General features: G+C 43.5%; 2 protein-coding genes across 2 annotated transcripts in view; one reads left to right on the plus strand and one right to left on the minus strand.

The window, feature by feature from the left end:
* nudt21 (nudix hydrolase 21) overlaps positions 1–5,420 on the plus strand; it is a 30,773-nt gene extending 25,353 nt beyond the window's left edge. The window contains exons 6-7 of the mRNA XM_078211119.1: positions 3,616–3,730; positions 5,124–5,420. Coding sequence (XP_078067245.1) covers positions 3,616–3,730; positions 5,124–5,145 — 137 coding nt within the window. The 3' untranslated portion in view covers positions 5,146–5,420. The remainder of the gene's footprint in view (positions 1–3,615; positions 3,731–5,123) is intronic.
* A 6,907-nt stretch (positions 5,421–12,327) lies between these two features.
* On the minus strand, positions 12,328–27,498 carry LOC144492422 (tyrosine-protein phosphatase non-receptor type substrate 1-like). Its single transcript, XM_078210430.1, has 7 exons — positions 27,444–27,498; positions 26,955–27,260; positions 23,415–23,711; positions 21,883–21,990; positions 21,239–21,282; positions 14,253–14,363; positions 12,328–12,471 (listed from the first exon to the last, which is right to left on the minus strand). The coding sequence occupies exons 1-7, from the start codon at positions 27,496–27,498 to the stop codon at positions 12,328–12,330; spliced, it is 1,065 nt and encodes a 354-aa protein (XP_078066556.1).
* Positions 27,499–27,983: the final 485 nt, after the last annotated feature.

The raw sequence follows: 27,983 nt of genomic DNA on the forward strand, positions 1-27,983 counted from the left end.
GACCTGGACGCCTAAACTTGAAGCTCTCAACCATTTCTACTTTGCCCCCGTTGATGTAGATGGGCATGTTCTTTACGCTTCCTGAAGTTGATGACAGTCTCCTTTGTTTAGTTGACCTTTAGGGAGAGATTATTGTTGCTGAACCAGTTCACCAGATTCTCTAACTCATTCCTGTACTTTGTCTCACCATTGTTTAAGATCCGACCCACTACGGTGGTCGTCAGCAAACTTTGAAAATCGAATTGGAGGGGAATTTGGCCCCACAGTCATGGGGGTAGGGGCACCAGTGCTGAGGATGATCGTGGAGGTGGTGTTGCCTATCCTTACTGATTGTGGTCTGAGTTAGGGAGTTCAGGATCCAGTCGCAGAGGAGATGCCGAGGCCCAGGCCAGAGTTTGGAGATGAGTTTCGTGGGAATAATGGTGTTGAAGGCTGAGCTGTAGCCAATAAATAGGAGTCTGGCATAGGTGTCCTTGTTGTTTAGGTGTTCCAGGGTTGAGTGCAGGGCCAGGGAGATGGCGTCTGCTGTGGAGCTGTTGTGGCGGTAGGCAAACTGTAGTGGATCCAGGTAGTCGGGGAGGCTGGAATTGATTTGTGCCATGACTAGCCTTTCAAAGAACTTCATAATGGATGCATAGGGCCAAAAGCAAGATAAAGCCAGAAATTTCAGCACTTGTGTGATTTTTTTGTAGAAGATAGAGGAAGGAGAAATGTTAGCTTTCTGAAAGAGCCATAGAGATGAAAAAAGATGTATTCATGTTTTTTTATTCATTATAGGAAGATGCTTTTAAGGTGAAATGTGAAGAATTGATGAGCATGCTAGAGTCTCTTGACCGTAGTCTCAAAGATCTTGGTGATAAATCTTTAATGGGAACAAGCTGCAACCAGAACAGTGGAGAACAATTCGTGATTTTGCAAAGATTAAAGTGGGGTCCGGCAAAAATGTGTTTTCTCCCCCAATTTTTTAAAATTTGGTTTATATAGTGAAAGTATTCTTGAGCTTGCTGAAATTAGTTGGCGGTTACAACCTTAATATACACCAATGATCCTGTTCTTATTGCTGATTCTGAAGAGAAACTGAGATTTTGGATTGAGTTCAGTGAAAGTGAGAAGGGCTGAGCATAAATTGTAAGAAAATGTCTCGCAGTGTCCAAAAAGAAAATCCGTGCAACCAAGAAATAAAACAAAGGATGCAGTGGCTGAAGATGCATTTGAGAACTCCAAATTAGCCATGAAGACAAAGTTGAGAATCCTGGAATACTATAACTTAATGGTCATGAGTGCATGTTGGACCATCAGTGAAGCACTGCAGAGTTTTTTTAAGTGAATAATGAAAATCTCTGGCTATGTTGGACAATGAAGAGGTGCTAGTTTAAATGAGACCGAAAGAACTCTGCTGACCAAAATGAGGAAGAGACTGTTGGAATATCCTGGGCACGTAATAAAAACTCGATTGAGAAGCTTTGCAATGGGGAATGTAGGTGATAAAAGTGAGAAACTATTTTTAAAAAGCCTTTCAAACTGGATGAATGAAGATGATCCACACCCCTCGAGCCAGATGAATGTAGAGGTCTGTGGTTGTCAATGTCCTCTTAAAGCATGGTACCCGATGACAGACTTTTAAGTTTGTTTATTAGTGTCACAAGTAGGCTTTTATTAACACTGCAGTGAACTTTGACAATCCCCTAGTTGCCACAAGCTGGTTCCTGTTTGTCGATGAAGCATTCTACATCCCTCTCAGCTCGTCCTCCCATCCAGCTTCGTTTCATCTGCAAATTTGGAGATATTGCACTTGGCTCCATCTAAATTCATTAATATGTGAATAGTTGGGGTCCTAGCACTGATCCGTGTGGTACCGTTATACTGCAACGGTACACTGAGGAAGAACTTAGCATGGCTAACAAGTCTTTCGGACTATGGGAGGAAACTGGAGCCCCTGGAGGAAACCTGTGCAGACTCCACACAGACAGTGACCCAACCCAGGTCCCTGCTGCTGTGAGGCAGCCATGCTAAGCACTACCACCATGCATCATGGGGGAGAGCCTGATGTCAGTAGAGGGGAAACATTCAAGCGTCTGATTGTCCAGGTTAAAATAACAATACTTGGGAAAACAGTGGCAGAATTAGACAGTTGGTGTGGATTTGAGGGAAAGGATGCTTGACAAATCAACTGGAATTCTTTGAGCATGTAACTAGTAGAGTTGATGGGGAGCCAGTGGATGTGGTTTATTTCCATTTTCAGAACGCTTATGATAGTTAAATACATGGGATTGCAGTTAAGTGTATTGAGATGGATAGAAAACTCATTGGCAGACAGTAGAAATAGATCTCTTTCTAAATGGCAGGCAGTGACTAATGTGGTACCATAGGGATCAGTGCTAGGACCCCAACTATTCGCAATATATATTAATGAATTTGGATGGAGCCAAGTACAATATCTCCACATTTACAGATGAGACTAAGCTGGATGGGAGGATGAGCTGAGGGATGTAGAATGCTTCATTATGATTTGGATAAGCTGAATGAGGTGGGCAAATGTATGGCAGACGCAGTATAATGTGAATAAATGTGAGGTTATCCCCATTGGTAGCAAAAACAGGAAGGCAGGTTATTATCTGGCTGTAAATTGAGAGGGAGGAATGTGCAACGAGATCTGGGTGTCCTCCGTACACCATCACTGAAAGAAAGCAAATAGTATGCTGGCCTTAGTGAGAGGATTTGAGTACAGGAGTTGGAATGTCTTGCTGCAATTATACAGGGCCTTGGTGAGGCCACACCTGGAATATTGTGTGCAGTTTTGGTCTCGTGTGAGGAAGGAAGTTCTTGCTGTACAGGGAATGCAGCAAAGGTTTACCAGGCTGATTCCTGGGATGGTGGGACTGACGTCCGAGGAGCGGTTGAGCTGGGTAGGATTATATTTGCTGGAGTTCAGAAGAATGAGGGGGAAATCTCAAATCTATAAAATTCCTGCAGGACCCAATGGTGGGGGGAGTCCAGAACCACGGGTCATAGTCTAAAGATATGGGGTAAATCTTTTTTAAGACTGAAATGAGGAGTAATTTCTTCATGCAGAGAGGGAGGCCTGTGCCATTTAATATCCCAAAGCAATTGAGGCCAAAACATTTTGTTCTCAAGTTAGACTAATTCTTGGACAAAGGGAGATCAAAGAGTATGGGGAAAGGTGGGATCAGGCTATTGAGTCGGATGATCTGGCACAGTGGTCAGCACTGCTGCCTCAGTGCCAGGGACAGGTTTCGATTCTGACCTTGGGTTCTATCTGTGGAGTTTGCACAATCTCCCCGCATCTGTGGGTTTCCTCCAGGTGCTCCAATATGTTGGGGTGGATTAGCCATGCTAAAGGCACAGTTATGAGAATAGGGCCTGAATAAGATGCTCTTTCAGTGAGTTGGTGCAATGGCCTCCTGTGCTGTCAGTGTTCTATGATCTGCCCATGATACTGAATGGTGTGTTCTGAACTTTCCTTTTTCCTGCCAGGTGTGGGCTGCTCTCTTTACTAGCTAAACAACGAGGACAGCTATTTTAATAGATGCCATTTCTGTATTTGTGACACAGCTTTGTTTCTGCTGGTGTCTAATGATCTGTGTTTGATTACAGCCCTGTTTGCAGTGCCAAAGAATTACAAGCTGGTTGCTGCACCCTTATTTGAGCTTTATGACAATGCTCCAGGTTATGGACCCATCATCTCCAGTCTTCCTCAGCTTTTGAGCAGGTAACAAAGGAATATAATTCTTGCACAGTACTTCATTCAGACCTACAGATTGCTTAGAGGGAATGGCTCAGGAGGGGGATCAGCACTAATTTGTTCTATTATTTTGCATTGGCTTTTTATGGCAGTTGCCTTAACTGCAGATAATAAATGCACCAGTTTTGAATCTGATCTATACTGATGTATTTGGATCCTTGCATCTTAAAAGTAAGACCCAGAGGGGTGGGTCCTACTGGGGATTACATAGAATATTGTGACAACATGTTGCATTTTTTTTTGTCAACATGTTTGCCTTTATTTACAAGTTAACTGTGTATTTGAGCAAATTAAACTCTTCATTCTTTGCCCTACTTGCATTAGGGAAATGAGTAGGCAATTTAACCCTGTAAACCTATTCCACTATTCAGTGATGTCATGGCAGACCTACAACTGAACTCCGAATACAGGGCATTCTCTCCCATGCCCCACGCTATTTGTTGAAATTTCTATGAAGGGCCCTGTTCTTGAAATAGTGTGAAACTGAAGAGAGACATTCTGATTTGGAAGCCCCTTTTTAGATCATCCAGAATCTTCCTGTAGAAACCCTGCTTCAGCAAATTCAGCCCATCGTGTCTTGTGTGTATGGTTAATTGGACCTTCAGATGAAAATTTTTGCATTGTAAATTGCTGCAACTGCCAACAGTTAACAGAACGAGGGGGTTTCTGAGACTCTCGAACAAGGTAAAGTGCATCTCATGAGAAATAAGGATTGAGAAATAGGGTGGGTTGTGTCCAATCTGAACAGGATACAAAGATTAGATTGGTGGGGAAAAATCCATTAAAGGGGTACTTGTGATCAAAAATTATTCGGTTTAATTTTGTGGTCAGTTAATGAACAGTTGATATATAAATCTCATGGGAGTTTGAGCTTTCACAAATGAAGTGGTGTACTTTGTCCCGCAACTTGTGGCAATTCACAATTTTGGGAATAGCTCTTCAATATGAAGTTGGTGGCCAATTTTCACAAGCAGTGTGTCAATCGTTTTTTTTTTCTCCCCCCTGAATTTTGTCCCTATCAAAAGTTGGGATGTTTACATGAGCTGAGGGAGAAGACCCCTTTTCGTAAAGGGCATCTGTCCCCACCATCCTTTGTTCCTGTGACTCATTTTCTGCGAAGAATTTGTTGACTCTTTAAAACCATTCCTATTAGCATAGTATAACTGATTCTGGGGGATTCCAATTTGGGTTACATCAGCTGCTTTAGTGCATACAATCGGACAGCCTGAAAACTAATGCAGCTTTCTTGAAAGGATTTAATTAATGCCCTTGTAATTAATTGCATTGTTCATATTTGGAGAAAATCAATTTCTTAACAGTAAATGTTTACACTTTTCAATGTATCTCTTTTGAATTCTAGGTTTAATTTTATTTATAACTGAAGTTTATGAATATCTCAGACAATATCATGGTGGCCATCTAAGTCCAGTTTCCCTGAACATTGACCATGGCTTCTATCAGCCACGGACTTGATCAGTTCTTCAAATCCAACCAGTGGCATTTTGTAGCACCTGCCCTGACTTGGCTGGTGCTTCTGTTCAACTCTACAATAAATGAAGACAAAGAACGAACTGGCGCATTTTTTAAAAAAGAAGAAATGTTTCTTTCTGCTTGTGTAATTGTTGCGTTTTCTACTTTATTAAATGGATAAAAATAACTTTTCTGAGGGTTTTAATTGTATAGAGATATTTCACCCTGATCATTTTGACTCTACTTTGTAATTGGATGTCGCACTCAATCTAGTAAGATTGGCAATTCACTGAATGGATTCTGTGGCTTTGATTTCTGTGATAGAAAGTGTTTTGCTCTCCTCTTGCTGTCCAACTCTCATCTCGTACATATTTAGTCTTGTTTATGATCAGATCTGGGACCAGTGGGTTGAGATTTTGACTTTTATCTGTTTTACACAAATTAATGTTTTCTGCTCATTCCATGTGATTAAGGTGTGTAAATGACCTGACTGCTGCTAGTTTGTGGGCCTGTTCAATTTGCCCCAGTGTCTGAGTATGATTTAAATTGTGTGAAGTATTTTAATCTTCAGAAAATTGCAATGCTCAGAATTAGTGGGAACTACAGTAAATGCCAGATTGCAGGCAGTCATACGGCTGTTTGCAGATCTTAATGTGTTTTTTTTTAAAAAGACGTAAGTGTTCAAACTATAAAACAATTTGAACTGGACTAAAGTATTGAGGTTAGCCTGGGCTGTTTTTTTAAAAATTGTAATTCTGAATGGTAATGAACCAAGTTCACGCCTAGGGGTTTTGTGCTTCCAGTTGGTGGGACAACAGTTCATTTATTACTTATTTTGTGTGGGAAATATGTTGAATTCCTTCTTGGCAAGAAATCTGAAAGTTAGAATATGGGAATTTTAGAATCATTATTGACTAGTAGTTCAAGGCCCACTGTAACCTTGGTGATAAACGAGTCCTTGCCTGTATTATCTGCATTTGAAAATAGCATCTTGCCTGTCTTGAAGCTGTATGTCCATAGTGTTGCACATCACACTGGCAGAATGGAATGCTAGAAAATCACCTTTGGCAGATGTGGGATGCAATTAATAGTGCTGTCAGTAGGATTGCAGTAATCTGATATAATTAAACTGCACTGAAAATGTTGCAGTTTATACAATGTTTTGCCTTAAGATTGGTAGGTGCCAGGAGAGAACTGTAAGGATAGTAAAGTAAGAATGGGTCCATTACTAGTGGGAGTGATTTCAAAAAAATATTACTTTAGTGTGCAGCACTTGACTTGATATAGTCTTATCCAATGCCAGCAGGACTATCACTGGTCTTACAGTTGATTATACTTTTTGTGGTTTCACTCCATCTCCTTCCATGTTGGCCCCTGTTTCTTATCACCTTTCCAAACCCCCCCCCCCCCCCCTCAACCTGCCGAATAAAAATTTAAAACTGATCTCCATTTTCAGCAAAGTAGCCCTGTGGAATTTCATAATCTGTGTATACAGTCCCTGTATTCTTATTTATGGAACCTGACCATGGTTCCTGTATCTTCTGACCCATAGGAATTAGTTGATTTACAATGGTGAACCTTGTGGATAAACAATGTGTTTAGCCAGCTGGCATATTTGGTATCACTGCAATGAAAACTGCAGCGGTTAGCACTGCTGTCTCAGTGCCAGGGACCCAGGTGCGATTCCTGGCTTGGGTCACTGTGTGGAGTTTGCGCATTCTCCCAATGTCCATGTGGGTTTCTTCCAGATGCTCCAGTTTCCTTCCCCACACCAAAGATGTGCTGGTTAGGTTGGCCATGCTAAATTGCCCCTTAGTGTCAGGGGGTTAGTAGGGTTATGGGATAGGTCCTGGGTGGGATTGTGATTGGCCGCTTCCTGCACTGTAGGAATTCTATGATAGCACAGTTGGTGTCTGTTAGCTAAATTGTTTCCTTGACCCTGTTGGATCTTTGGGGTTGACTAACTGAACTGTACTTCCCTGGGAGCAGCACAAAAATGAAGCAATTTTTCAGTAGTTGCTGTCTAAAGTATTCTGACTAGCCTAGTTATGTTTTCTCCTTTTTTTAAAAGGTAGGATTATGTTGTTGCGGGCAATAGGCTTATCTGTCCCTCTATTGAAACTGGATAACTTATTTTTGGGTTCTATTAAACAGTTTGAATTTTGCGGAATGGTGGTGCATTGAATTTCCCATTATCCTATGCCACATGGTTGGTGATTACAATACATGTTTGCTGTTGCCTCAAACAGAACAAATTTTTAAAAAAACTTGTTAAACACAAATATTTGTTTTATTAAAGTTGAATTGATTGGCACTTAATGCTCCAAAAGGAATCTCCAAGTCTGATCTCAAACCATGGAAGTTCAATTTTAAGAACTATCATAAACTGACATTACAAAATCTGTATGACTTGGTTGATATTGTTTCAAACTTGAGCAAATTTATAACATGCTACCCAAAGTAATAAAATATTTGCAAAGCCTTCTTGGTATGAAAAGGAACTGATATTAGACTTGTTCCATTGGATAAGAGACCAATTCTCCTGTTTTACCACCTTGGCTTTGTGGATTCTCACCATTGTTCTGTACTTTAATTGCGATAAATGAAACTCTACGGGTAATGAACAAATATCAGGAGGCCTTGTGGCACAGTGGGTACCTGCTTCTGAGGCAGAAGCTCTGGGTTCAAGTCTGACACAGTAAGAGTTTTAACAACACCAGGTTAACGTCCAGCAGGTTTATTTGGTAGCAAATGCCATTAGCTTTCGGAGCGCTGCTCCTTCGTCAGATGGAATGGATATCTGCTCTCAAACAGGGCATACAGAGATACAATCAAGTTACAGAATACTGATTAGAATGCAAATCTCTACAGCCAACCAGGTCTTAAAGGTACAGACAATGTGAGTGGAGGGAGCATTAAGCACAGGTTAAAGAGATGTGTATTGTCTCCAGACAGGACAGCCAGTGAGATTCTCTAAGTCCAGGGGGCAAGCTGTGGGGGTTACTGATAGTGTGACATAAACCCAACATCCCGGTTTAGGCCGTCCTCGTGTGCGGAACTTGGCTATCAGTTTCTGCTCAGCGACTCTGCGCTGTCGTGTGTCATGAAGGCCGCCTTGGGGAACGCTTACCTGAAGATCAGAGGCTGAATGCCAGTGACCGCTGAAGTGCTCCCCCACAGGAAGAGAATAGTCTTGCCTGGTGATTGTCGAGCAGTGTTCATTTATCCGTTGTCGTAGCATCTGCATGGTTTCCCCAATGTACATCCCTTCCTTCAGCGTATCAGGTAGACAACATTGGCCGAGTTGCAAGAGTAGGTACCATGTACCTGGTAGATGGTGTTCTCACGTGAGATAATGGCATCTGTGTCAATGATCCAGCACATCTTGCAGAGGTTGCTGTGGCAGGGTTGTGTGGTGTCATGGTCACTGTTCTCCTGAAGGCTGGGTAGTTTGCTGCGGACAATGGTCTGAGGTTGTGTGGTTGTTTGAAGGCAAGAATTGGGGATGTGGGCATAGCCTTGGCGAGATGTTCGTCTTCATCAATGACATATTGAAGGCTCCGGAGGAGATGCCGTAGCTTCTCCGCTCTGGGGAAGTACTGGATGACGAAGGGTACTGTGTCCCGTGTTTGTCTTCTGAGGAGGTCGGTGCGGTTTTTTGCTGTGGCGTGTCGGAGCTGTCGATCGATGAGTCAAGCGCTATATCCTGTTGTGAGGGCATCTTTCAGCGTCTGGAGGTGTCTGTTGTGATCCTCCTCATCTGAGCAGATCCTGTGTATATGGAAGGCTTGTCCGTAGGGGATGGCTTCTTTAACGTGTTTAGGGTGGAAGCTGGAGAAGTGGAGCATCATGAGGTTATCCGTGGGCTTGCGGTACAGTGAGGTGCTGAGGTGACTATCCTTAATTGAGATGCGTGTGTCCAAGAATGCAACCGATTCTGGAGAGTAGTCCATGATGAGTCTGATGGTGGGATGGAACTTGTTGATGTCGTCATATAGTTGTTTCAGTGATTGTTCACCATGACTCCAAAGGAAGAAAATGTCTAGCGTATAGCATCGGTTGAAGGTCCTGTGCGGTGAAGAAGTCTTGTTCGAACCTGTGGATGAAGATGTTGGCATATTGAGGTGCGAATTTGGTCCCCATGGCTGCTCCATGTGTCTGGATGAAGAACTGGTTGTTGAAGGTGAAGACATTGTGGTCCAGGATGAAGCGGATGAGTTGTAAAATTACATCTGGAAACTGGCAGTTGTCGGCGTTGAGTACTGAGGCCGTTGCAGCAATGCCATCATCATGGGGGATGCTGGTGTAGAGTGCCGAGACATCCATTGTGACGAGGAGTGCTCCTGGTTCAGCTGCTCAATGTGTGCTGATCAAGACCTTTTGATCCGGACCTTCAGAGCACCCTCCGTGCTCTCATCCCACGTACACCCTGCATTGGAGATCTCTACTGCCTCCCGAAGATGCACAAGGCAAGCACACCCAGACATCCCATCGTATTGGGCAATGGGACCCTGTGCAAGAGCCCTTCCGGCTATGTCGAGGGCATCCTGAAACCCATTGTACAAAGAACACCCAGCTTTTGTCGCGAAACTACGGACTTCCTACAGAAACTCAGCACACATGGAGCAGTTGAACCAGGAGCACTCCTCGTCACAATGGATGTCTCAGCACTCTACACCAGCATCCCCCACGATGATGGCATTGCTGCAACGGCCTCAGTACTCGACGCCGACAACTGCCAGTTTCCAGGTGTAATTTTACAACTCGTCCTGGACCACAATGTCTTCACCTTCAACAACTAGTTCTTCATCCAGACCCATGGAACAGCCATGGGGACCAAATTCGCACCTCAATATGCCAACATCTTCATCCACAGGTTTGAACAAGACTTCTTCACCGCACAGGACCTTCAACCGATGCTATACACTAGATACATCAATGATATCATCTTCCTTTTGGACTCATATAGTTGTTTCAGTGATTGTTCACCATATGATGACATCAACAAGTTCCATCCCACCATCAGACTCACCATGGACTACTCTCCAGAATCAGTTGCATTCTTGGACACACACATCGCTAAGGATGGTCACCTCAGCACCTCACTGTACCGCAAGCCCACGGATAACCTCACGATGCTCCACTTCTCCAGCTTCCACCCTAAACATGTTAAAGAAGCCACCCACTACGGACAAGCCCTCCGTATACACAGGATCTGCTTGGATGAGGAGGATCGCAACAGCCCCCTCCAGACGCTGAAAGATGCCCTCCTAAAAGGGTGGCACGGTAGCACAGTGGTTAGAACTGCTGCTTCACAGTTCCAGGGACATGTGTTTGATTCCCGGCTTGGGTCACTCTGTGTGGAGTTTGCACATTCTCCTTGTGTCTCCGTGGGTTTCCTCCAGGTGCTCCGGTTTCCTCCCACAGTCCAAAGATGTGCGGGTTAGGTTGATTGGCCATGCTAGAATTGCCCCTTAGTGTGTCCTGGGATGCGTAGATTAGAGGGATTAGCAGGTAAAATATGTAGGGATATGGGGGTGGGGCTGAGGTGGGATTGTGGTCGGTGCAGACTCGATGGGCTGAATGGCCTCTCTCTGTACTGTAGGGTTTCTATGACTAAGAACAGGATATGGCGCTCGACTCATCGATCTACAGTTCCGATGCGCCACAGCGAAAAACCGCACCGACATCCTCAGAAGACGAACACGGGACACAGTGGACAGAGTACCCTTTGTCGTCCAGTACTTCCCTGGAGCAGAGAAGCTACGGCATCTTCTCCAGAGCCTTCATGTCATTGCTGAAGACTAACATCTCGCCAAGGCCACACCCCGACTTCTTGCCTTCAAACAACCGCACAACCTCAAACAGACCATTGTCCGCAGCAAACTACCCAGTCTTCAGGAGAACAGTGACCACGACACCACACAACCCTGCCACAGCAACCTCTGCAAGACGTGCTGGATCATCGACACGGATGCCGTCATCTCACGTGAGAACATCATCTACCAGGTACACGGTACCTACTCTTGCAACTCTGCCAACGTTGTCTACCTGATATGCTGAAGGAAAGGATGTAAATTGGGGAAACCATGCAGATGCTACGACAACGGATAAATGAACACTGCTCGACAATCACCAGGCAAGACTGTTCTCTTCCTGTGGGGGAGCACTTCAGCGGTCACTGGCATTCAGCCTCTGATCTTCGGGTAAGCGTTCTCCAAGGCTGCCTTCACGACAGCGCAGAGTCGCTGAGCAGAAACTGATAGCCAAGTTCCGCACACATGAGGATGACCTAAACCGGGATGTTGGGTTTATGTCACACTATCAGTAACCCCCACAGCTTGCCTGCTGGACTTGCAGAATCTCACTGGCTGTCCTGTCTGGAGACTATACACATCTCTTTAACCTGTACTTAATGCTCCTTCCACTCACATTGTCTGTATCTTTTAAGACCTGGTTGGTTGTAGAGATTCGCATTTTAATCCGTATTCTGTAACTTGATTTTGTGTCTCTGTATACCCTGTTTGAGAGCAGATATCCACTCCATCTAACGGAGGAGCAGCGCTCCGAAAGCTAATGGCATTTGCTACCAAATAAACCTGTTCTACTTTAACCTGGTGTTAAAACTCTTGTTGTGTTTACCCCAGTCCAACGCTGGCATCTCCACATCATCATGACTGCCTTCAAGTCTGACTCCAGGAGTTGCTGGTCAAGGAATGTTGCTAAATAAGTTGAGTAACTTGTGAATCCTTAATGTACACCAACGGTAGACAGTAAGAGCAGGAGAAATTTCCATCACATGGTCAGCCATGTGATGGAAATTTATTGAAGCCTCTACCATCACTATCCGTAGTCTTGGGGTACAACATAATGTAATGGTGTGTTACTAGAGCAACTGACTCCTTGGAGGGTAAAATTGCTGGTGTCTATCAGACTGGTACCAATAGTCTGGGGGTTAATCCAACTGGAGTGGATTGGGACCTGCCTCCTGGCTGTGAGATCCGAGTGCTGTAGGTTAGACCTGCCTTCAGGCAGAGTAGAGGAATCGAATACCCTGGGTCTACAGCTATAAAAAGCTCAATCTTGGAATGTTTTTAGATTCTCGACTTCTCTCTCTTTGTCATGTTTACTTCTGCATACTCTACATGTTTGTCTTGCTGTTTAGATTTTGATGTTTTCTTGAAGTCAGCGAGCTGCAGAGTGGCGTAAGTCAGCTTGTTATCTCCGCTTTGTTTAGTCTGTGAAAGCAATATTTAATACCTGTTAACTTGTCAGCTCATTACTTGAGGCAATCAGATTTTTAAAAAGGCTGTAATGAAGTTTTCTCTAATTTCAAGTCACAGTTAATAAGAACACCACAGTCCATCAAGTTTTAAAGAGCTCTCTTTGGAGCAATTTAGTCCCCTTTTATGCTGACGAAAAGTGGCCATCCAATTTCCTTTTGAAATTATGGGTCTCTGCTTCCCTCTATCCCTGGCAGCCCACAAACCGATCTGCAACCTGTTTTTAACCCCTACCCCCTCCCCCAACATCCCTTGCCCAAAAACCTCATTCTTATACCATCAGCTAATGGGAACACCACAATGAATCTCTGCTCCAAGGAGAGCAACACCAGCTTTTTCGTGCCGAGAACCATTGTTACATTTCCTCTTTAGGGCCCACACATACTAATGTGCGCTGACCTGAGCAGGCTGCAAAATCTGTGGCCTAACCAAAACTTTATAAAGCTTGAATATTAGAACCATGGAATCCATCAAGTGTGCATTGACTATCCAGGCCCACTAACCCTGTGCCTTTAGTATATCTAACCTACACAATCTACTTTTCATGTTTTACTCACCATTCCCTTACTATGTCCTGCACTACCACCTTCAAAGATTGATGCACGTAGACTCCCAGTTCCCTCTGTTCTGCACACTCTTTAGAACTGCGCCAGTACATCGATGATGTTTATCCTTATCCCTTCTGCCAAAGTCCAGCACCTTGTGTTTTTAGATTGCATTTTGCCACTTATCTGCCTATTCTGCAAGTTTATGTCCTGATGCAGCCCATTACAACTCCTCCTTTGTTAGCTCCTCCAAGTTTGGTGTCATTGACAATTGTTTGTATTGGTTTTATTTTGAGTCTCTCTCCTCTTCAAAGTCCTCCCCCAAATTGTGTTGGTATTCTGTTTCAATCTTCGAGTTCCCCTGCTATTATAACCAATTTAAGACAGCAGATACATACTTCAATTAAAATAACAGACAAATGAATTTCATACTTGCAGACTGGTGGTTACTTGTATGCTGGGATGATGTGGCTACATATGGGGTCACTTGGCAGGAGTGCAGGTAGACACACAGCATGCTGCTCAGAGTATTCCATAAACTGTTATTATTGTAATACTTGGTCGCCAGTTATTGGAACCCAGCAAAGAATATTTGACAAGCTAGTGTTACAATTGTGGCTTAAGACTGAATTTTGCATGAGCCCAGCTAATCTATCTGATCTACTTACCCCTGGGGAAAGGCTCCAAGGTCCTGTTTACCCACTGGCTTCCTCTCCCCTCTTTCCCCCCCAAATCTCTGGGCCATGAGGCAAATATGAATGTGGCTGAGATCAGTCAACAGAATCAGTTGGTTGATTAAAATGTGGGGCCTTCCCAATTGCTGCAGCTCAGTGTAGTACCATTTAACACTGAGGGTGTTTCAATTAATGATCTGAGCTGTACCTGGAAATATACAATACTCTTCTCTATCTGTATGGGTTTGCATTTTTCCTGGTGCTGGTTTCGACAGGGGCGTTGTTAGTTGAGTTTCTTACTTTGTGGTTTAGAACAGAGTCCAGTGTCCTTTTTATATTGCCTCTGATTGCTTTTTCCAACTAAATCAGTTGGAGAGATGCTGGTGCTTTAGGACTCTTTATTCTGTCCAATAAAGTCAAAACCACACTGTGCAGTTTCAGTAATGATTGTGATAACAGTGTTGATCTTGAATGAAAATAGTTTGGGTATTAATTGACCTCAGTCCCTTCGTCCTACCTGGGAATAGATGGTGTGCTCTTTCTCATATCTCCGTTTGGAGGGTCCATTGTCATGTTTCAAGTTTAGACCGGCATAGGCAACAATTTCATTATTTGGTCCTTGTTGAACCTGCAAAAAAAAATGGAATATTGGTTGAGAGTCATCTATCAACATTTGGAACTGAGTCTGAGAATGTAAATATGTAGACGGTAACTGATAACATTAGGGTACCATTACACACTATCCACTGATTTTATCTAATATTTCACAAATTATTTACCCGTATTTACAATTTAGATGATCTTGAGCATCACTAATAACTATCCTATGAACAATACAAACAAATCATTTCCTCCCCCTTTCTCAATTATCCCCTTTTACTTAATTTGACCTTTTCGACACCTTCCATCCCTCAGTAGAAATCTCCAATTCCACCGCCGAACCCAGAGGTGTAGTGTGCTGAACAATTCAGGTACCTGCAGCCAATCTGAATCAGCTAAGACACCAGAGGCAGGGATAGAAGCACGTAACAATGTAAGGATTAGGAGTAAAACTAGGCCACATGACCCATTGGCATGCTCCACCATTCAATAGGTTAATGGCTGATTTGGTTGAGGTCTCAACTCCACTTTCCTGTTTATCCTCTAAGAAGAAATTCCTCATCTTTGTCTTTGAATACTGTGGTAGGGTGGCATTTGTTGTCTCACTCCATTTAAATAGTTTAAATGATATTCTATGTTGAATATCTACGTTGGAGGAGGCCATTTGGCCCTTGGAGCCTGCTACCCGATTCATCATGATCATGGCTGATCATCCAACTCAGTAGCCTAATCCTACTTTCTCCTCCTAACCTTTGATCCCATTCACCCCAAGTGCTCTATCTAGCTGCCTCTTGAATACATTCAATGTTTTGGCATCAACTGATTCCTGTGGTAATGAATTCCACAGGCTCACCACTCTTTGGGTGAAGAAATGTCTCCTCATCTCTCCTAAATGGTCTATCCTGAATCCTCAGACTGTGACCCCTGGTTCTGGACTCTCCCCACCATCGGGAACATCCTCCCTGTGTCTATCTTGTCTAGTCCTGCTACAATTTTATAAGTCTGAGATTCCCCCCCTCATTCATCTGAACTCCAGTGAAAACAATCCTAACCTAGTTAATGTCTCCTCATACATCAGTCCCTATGTGGCACAAATGAAGATGGAGATTAATCATCTCAGCCCTAGTACACCATTGCAGGACTTTCTCAGGGTAGTGCCCGAGACCCAATCGCCTTCAGCTGCTTCATCAATGACATTCATTCAATCAAATATGGGTTTGACTGCACAATGTTCAGCACCATTCGCAACTCCTAACATACTGAAGCAGTCCATGCACAAGTGCAGCAAGACCCAGACAGCATCCAGGTTTTTGGCAAACAAGTGGCAAGTAATATTCATGCCACACAAGTGCCAGGCAATGACCATCTCCAACAAGAGATGGTCCATTGCCCTTTGACATTTGATGACATTACCGTCACTGAATCCCACACTATCAATATCCATTGACCAGAAACTGAACTGGACTAGCCATAAAAATACTGTCACTACTAGAGCAAGATGAAAGTTAAGAATCCTGTGGCGAGTAACTCACTTCCTGACTCCCCAAATCCTGTCCACCATCTACAAGGCAAAAGTCAGGAGTGTAATGGAATACTCTCCATTTGCCTGGATAAATGCAGCTCCAAAAACACTGAAGAAGCTGGACACCATTCAGGCCAAAGCAACCCAATTGATTGATACCCTTTCTCAAACTATCTACAAGATGCATTGCAGGCGCACACTGAGGTTCCGAAGGCAGAACCTTCCAAACACACGGCCACTACTGTCCAGAAGGATAAGGTCAGCTGATACCTGCAAACACCATCACCTGTACAAAGAACAAACAAAGAACAGTACAGCACAGGAAACAGGCCCTTCGGCCCTCCGAGCTTGTGCCACTCATTGGTCCAACTAGACCATTCGTTTATATCCCTCCATTCCCAGTCTGCTCATGTGACTACCCAGGGAAGTCTTAAACGATGCCAGCGTGTCTGCCTCCACCACCCTACTTGGCAGCGCATTCCAGGCCCCCACCACTCTCTGTGTAAAAAACGTCCCTCTGATATCTGAGTTATACCTCGCCCCTCTCACCTTGAGCTCGTGACCCCTCGTGATCGTCACCTCCGACCTGGGAAAAAGCTTCCCACTGTTCACCCTATCTATACCCTTCATAATTTTGTACACCTCTATTAGGTCTCCCCTCATTCTCCGTCTTTCCAGGGAGAACAAGCCCAGTTTACCCAATCTTGTAAGTTCCCCTCCAAGTCACTTACCATCCTGACTTTGAAATTCATGCTACTCCTTCACTATCCTTGGGTCGAAATCCTGTGATTCCTTTGCTAACAGCACTGTGGGTGCACCTCAGGAACTGCAGCAGTTCAAGAAGGCAGCTTATCACCACCTTCTCAAGGACAAATAGGGATGGTCAGCAAATGGTAGTTGAAAAAAATTCATTGGTGGGATATGGGTGTCGCTGGCTGGCCAGCATTTATTGCCCATCCCTAGTTGCCCTTGAGAAGGCGGTGGTGAGCCACGTTCTTAAATCACTGCAGTCCATGTGCTGAGGGTTGACCCACAATGCCATTGGAGGGAATTCCAGGGTTTTGACCAACCAACTGTGAAGGTACAGCAACAATATATTTCCAAGTCAGGATGGTACGTGCCTTGGAGGGGAACTTGTAGGTGGTGGTGCTCCCAAGTATCTGCTGCCTTTGTCCTTCTAGATGGAAGTGGTCGTGGGTTTGGAAGGTGCTGTCCAAGAATCATTGGTGAATTGCTGCAGTGCATCTTGTAGATAGTACACACTGCTGCTATTGAGCGTCAGTGGCGCAGTGAGTGGATGTTGTCAAGCTTCTTGAATGTTGTTGGAGCTGTATCCATCCAGACAAGTGGGAAGTATTCCATCACACTCCTGACTTGTGCCTTGTAGATGGTGAATAGTTTTTGGGAAGTCAGGAGGTGAGTTACTTGCCACAGTATTCCTAGCCTTTGACCTGCTCTTGTAGCCACTGTGTTTACGTGGTGGGTCCACTTGAGTTTCTGGTCAATGATCACCCCAAGGATGTTGAGAGTGGGGAATTCAGTGATGGTAACACCATTGAATATCAAGAGGCGGTGGTTAGCGTGTCTTTTATTGGTGATGGTCATTGCTTGGCATTTGTGTGGTGCAAACGTTACTTGCCACTTGTCAGCCCAAGCCTGGATATTGTCCAGATCTTGTTGCATTTGAACATGGACTGCTTCAGTATCTGAGGAGTCGTGAATGGTTCTGAACATTGTGCAATCATCGGCGAACATTCTGACTTCTGACCTTATGACGGAAGGAAGGTTATTGATGAAGCAGCTGAAGGTAGTTGGGTCTAGGACACTGCCCTGAAGGACTTCTGCAGAGATGTCCTGGAGCTGAGATGACTGACCTTCCACAACAACAACCATCTTCCTATCTATCAGGTATGACCCCAACCAGCGGAGAGTTTGCTACTGATACACATTGATTCCAGTTTTGCCAGGACTCCTTGATGCCACACTCATTTGGATGCGGCCTTGATGTCAAGAGCTGTCACTCTCACTTCACCTCTGGAATTCAGCTCTTTTGTCCATGTACTCTAGCTAGCGATGCCCAAATCCCATAAATGAATTAAAAATCACATTTTCCCACATTATACATTATCTGCCAAATTTTGAACCACTCACTTAACCCATTAATGTCCCTTTGCAGACTTTGTGTCCTGCTCAGAACTTGCTTTCCCACCCACTTTTTAGTACCATCAATTAATTTAGCTTGTTGGCTGCATGCAAATACAATGATTTCTTTTTACTACATTTCCCTACTCTGAGCGTATTTGCTCCTGCACTCTTATGTTTGTATGCTCTGCTCCTGTCAAATTGTGGCTATCATTACTCATATCTTTAACCTGCCGTCTTGCCTTGTTCTTTCTTTTCAACTCTCAGCACTAGGCACCTTCCTAATACCTCTGGTTATGATATGAAATGTGTTAACCAAGCAACTGGGCATATAGGAACCTCCTATTTTTGGAACAATTTGAATTATGAAAATGTTATCAGTTGGAAGAATATTTCACAATAAATACTAATATTTATCTTGCTCTTACAAATCATAGAATCCCTAAGGTGCACAAAGAGGCCATTCGGCCCATCATGTCTACACTGACTCTCAACATAGCATCTTTCCCAGGCCCATCCCACACCCTATCCTCATAACCCTACACATTTACCTCACTAATCCCCCTAACCCTACATATCTTGGGATACCAAGAGGCAATTTAGCATGGCCAATTCACCTAACCAGCACATCTTTGGACTGTGGGAGGTAACCGGACAGGGGGAGAATGTGCAAGCTCCACACATTCACCCAAGGTTGGAATTGATCCCAGGTCCCTGGTGCTATAAGGCAGCAGGGCTCACCACTGTGCCACCCTTAATAATAAAAGCATGTGGGCAAAAAAAGAATTGATGCTAAAACATTATAAACCACTTGTAAGTCCTCATTGGTGTATCATGCCCCATTCTGGGAACAACATTGTTGGGAGTGTTAGAAAGCAGGGGTAGGTTCAAGTGATCTCAGTCTGTATTGTTGGATATTAGAAATAAGGTATGGATTTAAGTGAGTTTCATTTAATGTTTCTGTGTAAGAAAGGATAAAACTCCGATTAGATTCTTGTTAAACAAAGGTGCATACATGTATGGGGGTGGGGGGGGGGGGAGTTGTTGGTTTCATTTTAAACTGTTTCTATTGTACTTAGAGAGTTTACAGCATGAAAAGTAAGCAAGAGCTTGGAGAAAGATTGAGCTTTTGTTTAGCAACTAGGGGCCATCTTTAGGGAAAAAGACCTTGTGTTTTTAATTTAACTGAACCCATGGCAGATAGAACTTAGCAGCTGGAGAGACAGCAGCTCACTCAGCTCTGCCAGAAGCAAGACAGTGAAGTAATAGGCAAGAATGCATGTCTCAGAAACTAAAAAACAGTTAGTTCTAGAAACCAGAGAATGAAAAGAGAGGTCGCAGGAAACTGAGGTTTTGAGAACAAGACTGAAAGAAACTGAACAATTGTACTATTTATTGAAGTTAAGGACAGAGCTGAGAAGTACAGACTTAGTGATGTTGCTTAGTGAGAAGCCAAAGGTCTGAAGTAATCATAGGGTTGGTGATATCTTGTTGCAGCCTGCGAAGCAATAGGTGAAACAATTGTGAAGCAATTGGTGGTTCGATCCCTGAGAGATTGTGTGGAAAACTTGAAAGCACGTGCCTATTCAAGACAAATGAATTACTGAAAGGATAGTTGGAAATTCTGGAAGTGAATCCTTTCTGGAAACAGTTGAGGGCAAGCATTGTTTGAAAGAAGATTTTAAGGCATGCCTTTTCGAGAGTGATGATGTGGAGTTGCTGGCATTGGACTAGTGTAGGCACAATAAGTCGTCTCACAACACCAGGTTAAAGTCCAACAGGTTTACTTGGTAGCACGAGCTTTCGGAGCTTTTGGAGCACTGCTCCTTCATCAGGTGAGTCTCTCCTGACGAAGGAGCAGCGTTCCGAAAGCTCATGCTACCAAATAAACCTGTTGGACTTTAACCTGGTGTTGTGAGACTACTTACTTTCCGAGAGTGGAGTCTAAAAACACTCGTGTGAATGCTGGAGTACAGTGATGTTAGGCTCACAGTGTAATAAGCATCTGGGAGATTTGAGGGAAAAAAACATAGAAGTTCGACTGGGTGGCATTTGCCACTGGATTTCAGAGTGGGTGTTTTCTGACCACAGTTAGCCTGTTGCATTACAAGGATGGTGTATTTATTGAGAATATTCTAGCCTAAGATGTATTTGCAACCTGTGTCATCCTTAAGATTTTCTGTTGTTAACAGCTCATTGACAGTCCTGTGACTCGGTTCATCCATGTTTTCTAAAATAAAATGTAAAAGTTACGGTCTTTTGAGCGAGGATCTATTCTGGGACCTTCCCTTCCAGTCGCAACATCAACTGGGATTGTAACAGAAGGATGCAAGGCTTGGGAGCAGTTGTCGAGGAGATTTACTAGAACCGTACTGGAGGGAGGGACTTACGTTGGGGAGACTAGAGAACCTATTATTGTTCTCCTCAGAGCAGAGAAAGAGAAAGTGTGTTCAAAATTGGGAGAGATTTTGACGAGTAAATAAGGAGTGTTTTCAATGATGGTTGGTTCAATGTCCAAGAGACAGAAACTTCGGATCATCAAAATCATCAGAGGTAGATGAGCGTTGTAGTCTGGAATGCACTTCCTGAAAAAGGCGGGGGGGGGGGGGGGGGCGGGGGGCAGACGCAGATTCCCTTGAATAAACAAAAATGAAGGATCATATGTAATGAGTGGGGAGTTGGACTAATTGAATAATTATCTCAACTAACTGGCACAAAGAGAATAGCCTCCTCTTGGGGCTGCCCCTTATTTCTTTCGATGCACTTCAGTTCTATGCTCCTAATCTTCACCCATGCAGAGGCGGGTGGGCAGGGGGAAGGAGGAGGACCGCCTCTTGGGCCTGGCCAAGTTGGCCGTTAAGAGGTCCAGGCAGCCGGCAGTCGAGTTGGTCGTCTGCCCCTTCACTGCGGCTACGTTCACAGCAAGCTGGATTTGGAGAGGGAGCAGGCTGTGTCTACTGACACATTTCAGGTCGATGGGCGCCACAGGGGCTGGGGATGCATGATCATGCCCCGGTACTGACATTTATGGTTCAGTTAGTTAAGGTCTTTTGCCATTTGTTTTAGTTACAATGTCCCACCCGGCGCTATCATCCTCTGTCCTTTTGATTAATATCAGACCTTTCGTTCTTTTGTAAGATTTAAAAATATGAATTAACTACTTATCGGATTGATTGCAATATTTATTTCTATTCCTCCCTAATCCCTCTTTTTGGAGTATAAAAACATTGTCTTCTTACCGCCTCCTCACTCTGACCGGCTTCCACAGAATTTCTTTTAACACCTGGAGAAAAGAAGAACTTGAGCTTGAGTAACTTTCTGAGTGTCAGCAAAACCAACACCATGCTTTCCATTCTGAACACTTTTACTGTCTAAAGGAAGGAGCCTTGAAAATTGAAATGTTCCATAGTGATGCTACCCCCCAATGGAGCGCACTGCCTTTAGTGTGATAGTGATAAACATGTGAAAAGAGAGTCGGCAAGCTGTTTTATGTCGCTAAATTACAATTGAAATACGACCAGAGGGAGACGTAAAACAGTCTGCCAGTTCCATATCAGCCGTTTTACATTGTCGCAGGAAATAAGAGTGTTTACACTACAAGGTCCTGATATTTTTAAAAATGCGGAACGTTAAGGAGGTGTACAAATTGAATAAACAGTTCGAATGGGAAGATTGAACATCTGCATTTCAAAATTGATTTGCGTTGCCATATTCAACTCTCAATCACATAACACTCTTGTGGCATCAAATTCATTCTTTAAAGATGCAGCAAGGTGCTCTTTATTCCCTATAATGAAGCAATATTCACCCGCCGTTTAAGTCTTAACAATTTAACTGCACATAACAAAATAAAAGTTTGCGGTGAAATAAGAAAGCTTCTTACCAGCTGAAGCTTTTAATTTGAGTCTCGTCAAAATAATTATCAACAGTACAACAGCCAATGCGCCGCCTGCACATCCGAAAATGAGCGTAAATTCGATTCCTGAAACAGCTACAAGATCAACAAATGATTGAAATAAGAAACTATAGAACACAGCGAGAATTATACACAGTCTTGGGTCTAGCAAGGGAGGGCGCGGTGCAAAGTTGTCTTTCCTGTAATTGTGTCCATTTACTCTGTGTGGGGACCGACACTTTTATTTCTATAGGCAGTAGCTATAGAAGGATTATAACGTGACCCAAACGACAGTAACGCGATTTATGGAGGAAACTAATCGAGAAAGGCGCAGGAAGTTTCTCTCTCGACGTGAGGGCTTTTCGGTCAGAGTAAAGGGACTTACATTTGTGCCACGCCAGACAGACGCGCACCGGCTACAAAGAGACGCAAAGTTTTTCATTCTTCAGCACTGACAACCAGAGAACACCTACTGTAGCTCTTTGTAGGTATAAGAACAGCTTGCATTTGTAGGTATAAGAACGGCTTGGGTCATTGTATATGTGGAGTTTGCACATTCTCCTCGTGTCTGCGTGGGTTTCCTCCAGGTGCTCCTGTTTCCTCCCACTGTCCAAAGATGTGCGGGTTAGGTTGATTGGCCATGCTAAAATTGCCCCTTAGTGTCCTGAGATGCGTAGGTTAGAGGGATTAGCGGGTAAATATGTAGGGATAAGGGGGTAGGGCCGGGGATTGTGGTCGGTGCAGACTCGATGGGCCAAATGGCCTCTTTCTCCACTGTAGGGCTTCTATGATTCTAAAGTTAAAGCACTGAAGGAGGCCACTCGGCTCATCTTGTCCATGCCAGCTGTATGGTGCCCTTTCAAATCTCACCTTCCTGCGTCCGGCCCATCGCCCTGTGGCTTACTTAAGGTGCAGATCCAGGTACTTTAAAAAAAAGAGTTTAGAGTCTCTGCCTCCACCAACTCAGTAAGAAGTCTCACAACACCAGGTTAAAGTCCAACAGGTTTATTTGGTAGCAAATACCATAAGCTTTCGGAGCACAGCTCCTTCTGAGCCGTTTGTGTAAAAAAAGGCATTCCTCGTGTCTTCTCTCCACCTTCTGCCACTTTTATTAAATCTATGACCCCTGGTTCTAGAATTCTCCGTCAAGGGAAACGATTTCATCCTGTCCATTCTATCTCTTCCCCTCATAATTGTGTACACCTCTATCAAGTCACTTCTCAGACTTCTTTGTTCCAAGGAAAATAATCTCAACCTATCCAATCTCTCTTCATAGCTACACTTTTCTAGCCCTGGCGATCTCCCGTTTTAGGTCTTTTCAGGAAAATGTTCTCCCTCCTCCAGCTACAAACTATCTTGATCATTTTAATTCGTTCCCATTGATGTGACATTGAGATTAAATAAAGTCCACATTAACCCTGTAAATTCGAGTTTGAACAGCTGCCCAGCTACATTAATAATAAATAATACAAATCGGAGTCTTTACCCCTGCTCGTTTCTGTAAATGTTTCGAATCTTACCTTGCATGACGGTGTAGCTGACACTGGCGGGCACCTGAAGGGAGATATGAGATGCCAGACATGTATAAACGACTCCGTTCTGGAGAGGCTGCGCTTCTTCCAAAGAACTGGAGACCTCAAAAAGACCATCCACTGTCTCGTTTCTCACAGTTTCTATTCCGGCCAGAATTTCCACACCATCTCTTTGCCAGGAGATTTTTAAATCCTCCGGGTAAAATGCAGCCGTTTTACACTCGAATCTTCGAGAAGTCGCTGAATTCTCTTCAATCGGAACGATTTTCAGTGGTGTTGGAGGAACTTTTAACAGGGGGAAAAATCATTTTTGAATTGAAAAGAGTAAATTCTCAATTGCCGAACCTCGATACGCTCTTACAGTCATACTGTGATAATAGTTATGGTGCTGTCGCGTTTTTTTAAACTTCGGGCGTGCATTTATTTTATATAATGTTATACGACGCTCAGCAAAATTGCCGGATGTTTTGCAAGCGGTACACAAAGAGGATCATTCTCCCAGGCATAGTAGCAACCAGGAAAGAAGAGGTCACTGCTCGGAATTAAAGCCATGATGTGGAGATGCCGGCGTTGGACTGGGGTAAGCACAGTAAGAAGTCTCACAACAGCAGGTTAAAGTTCAACAGGTTTATTTGCCAAATAAACCTGTTGGACTTTAACCTGGCGTTGTGAGACTTCTTACGGAATTAAAGCAGCAGATCCTGGCGCGGGATTGTGTTTGGCAGCAGTGACCCCGATTCAGATTCCGGTCCGAATATATCAGAGAGGGAGCACCAACCAGTCGCATGAACATTGGGTTCTACTCGGGTTTTTCTGTAAGAATCATTGTGGTACTAAACTTTGTGTGTTGGTTTGAAAAATGACCCACTTCAAATATTTAATGTTTCCAAACGTATTTTGTTTTACTGGTTAATGTTAAGATGCGTGAAATCAAGATACCTCCGATATCTAAATTGGCTCCAGACAAGACAGAGTTATATGTATAGATTAAAACCCGTGAGTTACCATTGATTACACAACATTTCAATGCCCGTGGTTGAGGTTTCAGATCGTGCAATTTTCACCAAAGCATCTTTCTGGGGGCTGGATGCGAATGTTGGAGTATTTTGCAAGCCAGGATAATTTTTGATAATTATATATCGCTATGTAGATCACAACACCCAGGGATTAATTCCAGAGATAAAAACAGGCCCTATGTTGGGTAAACTCAGCGGTTTGACTGAGTTTTCATTTCAGATTTCCAGCATCCGCAGTATTTTGCTTTTATTTGACTAGTTAGTTTGCCCTTCTGCAATTTTATTCGATCTGCTGAACACATTTTGTCTGGAGAAGATTCCGCTTCGAGCAGCCCAAAGTTACAATTTTCTGATGTGAACCGCTCTATCTATCTGTCCACTCTATCTCCAATCACCTTTTAACTGGAAGTGAAGTCTCGTTTCATCGATTTATTTGTTAGAATCAATCTCCTTAATATTTTTTTATTTACAAGTCTACTTTTCCGACATTGTAGCTCCTTGACACAAATTAATAATTTACAAGTATTATTAACTTTCAAAATTATGTTAGTCTTTATTCCCAGCCAAACCTCAGAATTCCTCCATTCTTTCCCCATGGACCTGCTTTTGGTACAATACAAAATGCGACAGAATTCCCGCTGGGGAGAAAGAAGCGCACGGGGACTGTACACAGAAGTAATGAATTACACATTAACGTTTATAGAAATGTTCGGTGGTATCCATTCTCCACTTTACCAGTTGTGAGTGCATCATAGAAAGTCCAGTTGGCGTACCCCAAAGGTTCAAACCAGAGCATCGGGCACCTTAACTGTCCTGTAAAGTCCAGGACCCGGGGTCGAATCCAGCATTGAGGGAAAGATCAAAACCCTCCTTCTCAGAGGATTGTAGGATTCCATTGTGGAAAGATTTTGGAATTTTAAACAAGTTACTAATGGACACAACTACAACATATAAACTGTTATCCTAGGAACAGGGGCCCATTCAGCCCGACTCACTTTGCTCTGCCAACCTTGGTGATAGTGATTAACACTGCTGCCTCACAACGCTAGGGACCCGGGTTCAATTCCGGCCTCGGGTCGGTGTGGAGTTTGCACGTTCTCCCCTTGTCTGCGTGGATTTCCTCCCAATGCTCCGGTTTCCTCCCACACTCCAAAGATGTGCCGATTAGATGGATTGGCCATGCTAAATTGCCCCTTAACATTCAGTGGTTTAGCAGGGTAAATACGTAGGGTTAGGGGGATAGGGCCTGGGTGCGATTGTTGTCGGTGCAGGTTCGATGGGCCAAATGGCCTCCTTCTGTACGGTAGGTATTCTATGGTTCTGCCTGATCTCTAACTTAACTCCATTCGTCCGACTTAATTCATACTTAGCAAAAATCTAGCCGTCGCAAATTTAAGGCAATGACGTAAAGAAAGTGTTACATCAGCAATTTTGGGCAGTGGGCGGAAAAGGGATCTGATTTTGGAAATACTCGTTGCTATACTCGGGGAATTTTCACCTGAGTTTATCATGAAGGCACTTAGAGTGAGGGTTCAGAAAAGATTTGTTGGAGATTTACCAGGGTCAAGGCACTTAGATTATGTGCAGAGACTGAAGAAACTACAGTTGTTCTCTTTAGACCTGATAGTTTTAAGAGGAGGCTGGATAGCGATTTTGAAAGTTCTGACAAATTTGATAAAGTCAGTAAGCAGAAAGTGTTCTCAGTGACACAAGAGTCGGCAACCAGAAGGTGTTTGGCAAAAGAACGCAAGGATTCTGATCTTTGAGTGGAACGTAATTACAGTCTCGTCCCTGTTAGTGTTACCATGTTGTTCAGCTTAAATCGCGAGCAGTGAGTGTAGGGATCCCGATTGATTTTCGCTTCCTGGTTAAATCAACTAACTCGGCATTTCGAAACGGCCCTGCAACAAACAGAAATGCCTTGAATAACCGGTCTTACTTTCCTCGAAATCTTCTTTTTGCAATCACCTTTGCGGGGGAATATTCCTTCCTTTTTGATTTAAGTTAAATGATCTTTGAAGTTTTGTAAAAGATTTGACCTGGGAGGTGTTAAGATTGCTGACATTGTTCAATTGTGGCACCATTGTAGCGAGAAGGAACCAGACCCTAACATCCCATTACAACATCAATGCAAAATACTGCAGAGGCTGGAAATTTGAAATACAAACCGAAAATACCGAGGATGTTCAGAGGTCGGGCAACATCTGTGTAGAGAAAGTGAGTTAACGTTTCGGATCATTTCATCATCGACATGAAAGGTTAACTTTGTTTCCCTCCACAGAGAGAACTGACCTGTTGAGGTTTTTCCAAATTTTTCTCTTTATATTTCGTATATTTCCATTGCTTAATTTCAAAATGAAAATATCCACTGTGCATCGAGGGAGGTCAATGGAGGACAATCCAGTGTTCTGTAAAAATAATTCGCTATAACCAGCTTTTCCTCCAGTGATAAAAAAATCAAATTGCATATGTGGCGCTGAGCTGAAATCCTCCCGTTTACAATAACACCTACCGTACACAGTGAGCTGGGTGCCAGTTCCAGTTTCATTCGATTTTTCTGGATATTTTACTTTACAATAATACACTCCGGAATCTGCAAAAGTCACATTCAGGAATTCAAGCGAACTGCTTTCCTTGTTCACATCAAATCGCTTTCTGCTGTCTGGTTGAAGAAAGGATTGCTCTCCGCGTCTCCACCAACGAACATCGGGCGCATCTTGAAATGTGGGAAATGTGCAGAACATGATGGCATTCGCGCCTCTGCTCACCTTCAAGTATTTAGGGACCTGAAGCACTTTGTTCCAAGTTACTCCGGAGGCTGTCAGGAAAGAAACAAAGGCGGTGATGTAACAGATAAAGAAAAATAACTGAGAGAAGTAAATTATAAAAACAAGCAATCGAATTAGAGAAGCACAGTATCCAATTGTACAGTGGGTAACAGCTGAAGAGTCATTTAAATTAGGATTTGCTATTGTGAAATATTGTGAATAACTAAATGTACCTGGCCAAAACACGCCCAGAAGAGCCATGTAGTGAACTGTAACTTGTATCGACATGTTGCATTTCGTTGGCTACTTGCTGCAAATGAGAATGATATCTACGATGGTTTGCCTAAGTAATAGATTTCATGGTTAAATATACGAAACGTGTGACGATGACATGAGAGACCACATGACTAAAACAGCGTATTGTGTTCGTTTACATTTCTGTGTGTGTGTTATATGTGGGGTGGGGAGGGTGGTGGTCGCGGGAGAAGCTGACCTCCTAACTGCCGCCGAAAGGCTATCACTTGAAGACCAATTTTATGCAGCCACTTTCGGAACACTTCGTTCCCGATTTTCTTTGTCAACACCAGACTTTGATTCTTCACTTAATCCTGAAAATAACGATGCCGGCTGCAGGCGGCCTTCCAGCGCTTCATCTGAGATATCCTTTTTCCTGTAGGAGCATAAAGTCTGCAAATATTTAGACCTGAGTACTTTGAACTGAGTGCGATCGGGACCTCAAGCAACCTCCAGCCACCTGACTTGTAGCAGAATCA

Source organism: Mustelus asterias, chromosome 4, assembly GCF_964213995.1.
Source record: "Mustelus asterias chromosome 4, sMusAst1.hap1.1, whole genome shotgun sequence".
Lineage (NCBI taxonomy): Eukaryota > Metazoa > Chordata > Chondrichthyes > Carcharhiniformes > Triakidae > Mustelus > Mustelus asterias.

Excerpts from the sequence above, each read along its gene's own strand:
- LOC144492422 (XM_078210430.1), bottom strand. The coding sequence starts at position 27,498 with ATGTCGATACAAGTTACAGTTCACTACATGGCTCTTCTGGGCGTGTTT. Across the intron at positions 14,364-21,238 it reads CCGGTCAGAGTGAGGAGGCG|GTTCAACAAGGACCAAATAA; the intron begins GTAAGAAGACAA and ends TTTTTTTTGCAG. Across the intron at positions 12,472-14,252 it reads AGCACACCATCTATTCCCAG|ACTAAACAAAGCGGAGATAA; the intron begins GTAGGACGAAGG and ends TTGCTTTCACAG.